Below are 7,430 nucleotides of genomic sequence, written 5' to 3'. Positions count from 1 at the left end.
TGAAAACAAGATGGGGCTGAGTTGTGACTGTATGGAGGATGACCAACTTTTCAACACACCCTTGTAGACTTGGGCAAGCTGTATTATGATGTTCCTAACAAAGCACTATTGAGAAATTTGCCTACCACACACAATATCAAAAAACAATACACAATCTGAAAATAGCTGATGTTAGTACCAGGTAAAACAATGTTCACCTATTCATTTTTGAATTAGATATTGCACAAGTAGTGTGGGTTTCAACAATCCTACCTCTCCGGTGAGTAAACAGCACATTATCACACCCAGGGACCACCAATCCACAGCATGACCATAGGGTTCCATACTAACTATGTCAGGAGCTGGTGAAAGAAAAAAGGAAGTATGACATGATCAATTCAAAATGAAGTACAACACACAGATACCAAATCATCAGTTCCTGAAAGCAAAACATACAGATAGATACACACATTTGCTATGACTACAAATTTACATGACATTACAATGAAACTAATTACTGCACTATTTCTTACACATTTTTGGAAGATGACTGTCAACAGCCATTAAGTAATGTATAAAATACAATCTGAACCATCAGACTTTGTTATTTTAAATCCAAATATCTATAGGTTTTGGTCTTTGACCATCCTAACTAATGCTATCCACAGATACCAATAATTTTTTGTATCTTTGGATAGCATCCGTGAAGATGGTCCAAGTCTGAAACCACTAGATATTTGGGTTTAAAATAAAAACAGCTGATGGTTCAAATATACATTTTATACACTATTTCTTACAAGGAGCTGCTTTCTCCTAGACAATACAAAAGCTTTAAAGCTAACATAGAAATGAAAACAAAGCAAATTTTATCTACATTTTATCAAGATAAAGAAAATTAAAAAAATATTTAAGCATCTTCAAGCTACTTCTTGTACCATCAGTAGTGATGCAAAAACAGGAAGGAAGGAAGATCAAGGTTTAATGTCATGTCAACAATAAGATCATTTGAGACAGAGCATGAGCTCATTTTAGGGAAGAATAGGAAAGGAGAAACCATCAATGATCTTTGAAAGCCATAGTACAAGAATTTTCTTAAAGCAGTTTAGGGAAATAACAGAACATCGAAATTCAATGGCCAGACAGTGATTTGAATTGACATCCTTTCGAATAAAAGTTCATTGTCATACCAGAACACCAGCTCGCTCAGTGGAGTATTGCTAACTGTGCTAAGATCATGTGAGGTGATGGCATTCTCATAATAGGTGTGACCTTCATTTAGCAGAACAACATAAAGCTACTACGTGCATTAGCAGCAATGAAAAAGAAAAAAGAGCAAACAAAACTTGTTAGTACTAAGATACAAGCAAAAAATATATACCAAATGATAATATGAAGTCCTACAAACAGTTAATATCTGCTTTATCAATATCACTAATCATAATAACAGTTTTGCGAGTCAGTCCTGGGTGAAAGTATGTAGCTGGGTAACTGTATCAACAAAGCGTGTGGAAATGCAGTCTAAAGGGATAAACCAGAATATAATCAGTAGCTCATAAAGGTGTTAATGCTTCCTTTGCACACAGAAGGAATGTCATGGCTGTATCATGAGGCTCTCTCTTCATTTTCATGTTGTTGATGTTGTTGTGGTCTTCAGTCCTGAGACTGGTTTGATGCAGCTCTCCATGATACTCTATCCTGTGCACTCTTCTTCATCTCCCAGTACCTACTGCAACCTACATCCTTCTGAATCTGCTTAGTGTATTCATCTCTTGGTCTCCCTCTACGATTTTTACCCTCCACGCTGCCCTCCAATGCTAAATTTGTGATCCCTTGATGCCTCAAAACATGTCCTACCAACTGATCCCTTCTTCTAGTCAAGTTGTGCCACAAACTTCTCTTCTCCCCAATCCTATTCAATACCTCCTCATTAGTTACGTGATCTACCCACCTTATCTTCAGCATTCTTCTGTAGCACCACATTTCGAAAGCTTCTAGTCCCTTCTTGTCCAAACTAGTTATCGTCCATGTTTCACTTCCATACATGGCTACACTCCATACAAATACTTTCAGAAACGACTTCCTGACACTTAAATCTATACCCGATGTTAACAAATTTCTCTTCTTCAGAAACGATTTCCTTGCCATTGCCAGTCTACATTTTATATCCTCTCTACTTCGACCATCATCAGTTATTTTACTCCCTAAATAGCAAAACTCCTTTACTACTTTAAGTGTCTCATTTCCTAATCTAATTCCCTCAGCATCACCCGATTTAATTTGACTACATTCCATTATCCTCGTTTTGCTTTTGTTGATGTTCATCTTATATCCTCCTTTCAAGACACTGTCCATTCCGTTCAACTGCTCTTCCAAGTCCTTTGCTGTCTCTGACAGAATTACAATGTCATCGGCAAACCTCAAAGCTTTTACTTCTTCTCCATGAATTTTAATACCTACTCTGAATTTTTCTTTTGTTTCCTTTACTGCTTGCTCAATATACAGATTGAATAACATCGGGGAGAGGCTACAACCCTGTCTCACTCCTTTACCAACCACTGCTTCCCTTTCATGCCCCTCGACTATTATAACTGCGATCTGGTTTCTGTACAAATTGTAAATAGCCTTTCGCTCCCTGTATTTTACCCCTGCCACCTTCAGAATTTGAAAGAGAGTATTCCAGTTAACATTGTCAAAAGCTTTCTCTAAGTCTACAAATGCTAGAAACGTAGGTTTGCCTTTCCTTAATCTTTGTTCTAAGATAAGTCGTAAGGTCAGTATTGCCTCACGTGTTCCAGTATTTCTACTGAATCCAAACTGATCTTCCCCGAGGTCAGCTTCTACTAGTTTTTCCATTCGTCTGTAAAGAATTCGTGTTAGTATTTTGCAGATGTGGCTTATTAAACTGATTGTTCGGTAATTCTCACACCTGTCAACACCTGCTTTCTTTGGGATTGGAATTATTATATTCTTCTTGAAGTCTGAGGGTATTTCGCCTGTCTCATACATCTTCCTCACCAGATGGTAGAGTTTTGTCATGACTGGCTCTCCCAAGGCCATCAGTAGTTCTAATGGAATGTTGTCTACTCCCGGGGCCTTGTTTCGACTCAGGTCTTTCAGTGCTCTGTCAAACTCTTCACGCAGTATCTTATCTCCCATTTCGTCTTCGTCTAAATCCTCTTCCATTTCCATAATATTGTCCTCAAGTACATTGCCCTTGTATAAACCCTCTATATACTCCTTCCACCTTTCTGTCTTCCCTTCTTTGCTTAGAACTGGGTTGCCATCTGAGCTCTTGATATTCATACACGTGGTTCTCTTCTCTCCAAAGGTCTCTTTAATTTTCCTGTAGGCAGTATCTATCTTACCCCTAGTGAGACAAGCCTCTATATCCTTACATTTGTCCTCTAGCTATCCCTGCTTAGCCATTTTGCACTTCCTGTCGATCTCATTTTTGAGACGTTTGTATTCCTTTTTGCCTGCTTCATTCACTGCATTTTTATATTTTCTCCTTTCATCAATTAAATTCAATATTTCTTCTGTTACCCAAGGATTTCTATGAGCCCTCGCCTTTTTACCTACTTGATCGTCTGCTGCCTTCACTACTTCATCCCTCAGAGCTACCCATTCTTCTTCTACTGTATTTCTTTCCCCCATTCCTGTCAATTGTTCCCTTATGCTCTACCTGAAACTCTCTACAACCTCTGGTTTTTTCAGTTTATCCAGGTCCCATCTCCTTAAATTCCCACCTTTTTGCAGTTTCTTCAGTTTCAATCTGCAGTTCATAACCAATAGATTGTGGTCTGAATCCACATCGGCCCCTGGAAATGTCTTACAATTTAAAACATGGTTCCTAAATCTCTGTCTTACCATTATATAATCTATCTGATACCTTTTAGTATCTCCAGGATTCTTCCAGGTATACAACCTTCTTTTATGATTCTTGAACCAAGTGTTAGCTATGATTAAGTTATGCTCTGTGCAAAATTCTACAAGGCGGCTTCCTCTTCCATTTCTTCCCCCCAATCCATATTCACCTACTATGTTTCCTTCTCTCCCTTTTCCTACTTTAGAATTCCAGTCACCCATGACTATTAAATTTTCATCTCCCTTCACTACCTGAATAATTTATTTTATCTCGTCATACATTTCTTCAATTTCTTCATCATCTGCAGAGCTAGTTGGCATATAAACTTGTACTACTGTAGTAGGCATGGGCTTTGTGTCTATCTTTGCCACAATAATGCGTTCACTATGCTGCTTGTAGTAGCTAACCCGCACTCCTATTTTTTTATTCATTATGAAACCTACTCCTGCATTACCCCTATTTGATTTTGTATTTATAACCCTGTATTCACCTGACCAAAAGTCTTGTTCCTCCTGCCACCGAACTTCACTAATTCCCACTATATCTATCCATTTCCCTTTTTAAATTTTCTAACCTACCTGCCCGATTAAAGGATCTGACATTCCACGCTCCGATCCGTAGAATGCCAGTTTTCTTTCTCCTGATAACGACGTCCTCTTGAGTAGTCCCCGCCCGGAGATCCGAATGGGGGACTATTTTACCTCCGGAATATTTTACCCAAGAGGACGCCATCATCATTTAATCATACAGTAAAGCTGCATGTCCTCGGGAAAAATTACAGCTGTAGTTTCCCCTTGCTTTCAGCCGTTCGCAGTACCAGCACAGCAAGGCCGTTTTGGTTAATGTTACAAGGCCAGATCAGTCAATCATCCAGACTGTTGCCCCTGCAACTACTGAAAAGGCTGCTGCCCCTCTTCAGGAACCACATGTTTGTCTGGCCTCTCAACAGATACCCCTCTGTTGTGGTTGCACCTACCGTACGGCCATCTGTATCACTGAGGCACGCAAGCCTCCCCACCGACGGCAAGGTCCATGGTTCATTTTCATACAAGTTATGTAATTCTTGTAATAGACCAACTTCAGTGAATATTACAACACCCAGGAATAATGCTCTGAATAATGCAAACTTAAATGCTGTGTAGTGCAATGTATCAAGAGTAAATGGGTTGGGTTGGGTTGTTTGGGGGAGGAGACCAGACAGCGAGGTCATCTGTCTCATCGGATTAGGGAAGGACAGGGAATGAAGTCGGCCATGCCCTTTCGTAGGAACCATCCCAGCATTTGCCTGGAACGATTAGGGAAATCATCGAAAACCTAAATCAGGATGGCCGGACGCGGGATTGAACCGTCATCCTCCCGCAACAGTAAGTGACAAACACTGCAGAGAGATGATGTGCACAGAAGTTTATAAGCACCCTCTTTCGTGTGACCAGGAAATTCAATGTTACATCAAGTTCAGTTGAAGGGCCAACAAAGGAGGCCCAAAAGTAACTAACAGTATGGTTCCATGCACATAAAAGGACACACTATCACTATGTTAATGAGTTCAAACAGGGCAGAATAATCAGTCTCTGGACAATAGGATTACCATGTGTGATATATTGGTTCATTCAGAGCACGCTGCTATTGATGCAGGTGCAAAGCCAGTTATGAGCAGCCACAGGACTATGCAAAGTGACCAGTGCCTGAGATGACTGCTATATTCTGAGATTGGCTGTAATAAACTGTGTTATGTCCTCCACAGTGTTGGCTTAATGCTAGAGCACTGTAATAGGTGTCTAGATAGTTTGACACATATTGCAATGGACATGTGAATTCCATTGATAACATACTGCCCTATCTACAGTTGCTGCATGTGAAGCATATTCAACCTACGTGACCATCATCTGACATCTGCATTGTTGAGTGACACTGCATCACGGCTGGAAAAAACTAGTTCTAGAGACAGATGACAACAACATTAAGGGCATTGCCAAGGCAGGTGTACAGCCAGCAGACATAAAAAATGAGCTGGTTACGGAATATGCTGACAACAGCATAGAGAGCACATTGACCCTGGCATTAGTGCCCATGCTATCAAAATGTTGCCAAAAGGGCATTGCATATCTTTATGTGATTTCCAACCTACATTGTCGGCACATGTGACCCAGCCAGCTACACTTCTCCAGCACTGCATACGAGGCTTGACAGGATCATCTAGAGGTACTTTGTGTTTGGTCAACAGAACTTTTTGGACAAAAGAAGACTTTGAGGCAAATCCAAGGTCAGGACACAAGCCATGGGGGAAATGTGATGGCTACTTGAGCAGAGGCGACAGTGGAGGAAGTTGCAGTTCCGAACAGACACACGGGAGGTGTGCAGCAATTATAAACCCAGTTCTGGGTCGCTGCTATGAGAGGTGGGGCTCACTTACAGGGAAAATGACATGGTATTTAGGATGTTCTGGGGAGCTACGAATGTGTACAGAATAATTCAGCAGCTACTGTTGGCGCCTGACATAATGAAGGGACTCCAGCCTCAACTACTAGGCTGTTTACAGTGCTAGCTCGAAAAGCTCATGTCACAAGTCAGATCTCAGATTGATGAATGGAATCCAATATCCGCAATGCTGAGGATGATGCAGAACTATATGCAAGACTCCCATAGTCAACACAGGAATAAAGGCTTTGTAGAAATGCAAACGGGTAAAATGAGCTACACCCCAACTAGTATCACTGAGGCAGTGAAGTATAATGTGGTGTCGCCAGCACTTGTGCTTAAATTAGCAAAGGTAGGGAACTTACATCAGCTGGGAATCAAAGCTAGTCCCAGAAAGTGGCACGTCTCAACTACAAGAACTAACTGATTATCTAGGTAAAGCTCTGGATGTGGGTGGGCAGTACAATGATGACAGAAGTGCATGACACGAGTCTTGGTGGCTGAAAAACTGAAAGCCATGGATGAGAGCCCATGACCAGCTTTCGTATGGCACCCTGTAGGTGATGCTCAGCAACAACCATACTACAGGAGCAATAATAAAATCAAAACTTGTCAGCATATAAGAAAGACAATGCCAAATATCCCACAGCCACCGCTAGACCATTCATGGCCACCAGGAAGAAGAATACGCTCCATACAGAACCCTGTTCTCTTGGATATGGGGGTTGCTGAGTGAAGTGCCCACTTGAACATGGAACATATGTTGCAACAGGAAGTTCTTGCCAAAAATCATGGATTTTGGCAGTATATAGTGGTCTTGACAAGAACATGAAAGGTGTTTTGCTACACAAGTCTCCTACAAAAATGTTTCCAGGAAACTTCCCTTTTCGGTTGTTACTTCTGGTAATGTGGAAAATATACTTTAGTTAGGTGCATTCAAACAATGTGGTTTTTCCATTTCAAAGAAAGAAGGTGTGTTTGGCTTCCACAGCAATTCCATTTCATGGCACTGAGGGCTTAACTACTTCATGTTCGGATCTGTTTACTCCTGGGTTGGGATGGGCTATGGATATAACAGTAAAAACTCAATTAAAACCATAGTATGTGCCTCACTTCTCATGAGTGCTCCCGATCCCACACATCCTGTGGAATGTGGTTAGGGCAGCAC

At 40.9% G+C, this 7,430-nt stretch overlaps 1 protein-coding gene across 1 annotated transcript in view; it reads right to left on the bottom strand.

Moving 5' to 3' along the window:
* Positions 1-201: 201 nt before the first annotated feature.
* LOC126198562 (serine/threonine-protein kinase S6KL) overlaps positions 202-7,430 on the bottom strand; it is a 71,773-nt gene continuing 64,544 nt past the window's right edge. The window contains exon 8 of the mRNA XM_049935032.1: positions 202-341. Coding sequence (XP_049790989.1) covers positions 202-341 — 140 coding nt within the window. The remainder of the gene's footprint in view (positions 342-7,430) is intronic.

This window comes from Schistocerca nitens, chromosome 1 (assembly GCF_023898315.1).
Source record: "Schistocerca nitens isolate TAMUIC-IGC-003100 chromosome 1, iqSchNite1.1, whole genome shotgun sequence".
NCBI lineage: Eukaryota > Metazoa > Arthropoda > Insecta > Orthoptera > Acrididae > Schistocerca > Schistocerca nitens.
This window is presented reverse-complemented; position numbering and strand designations above follow the sequence as displayed.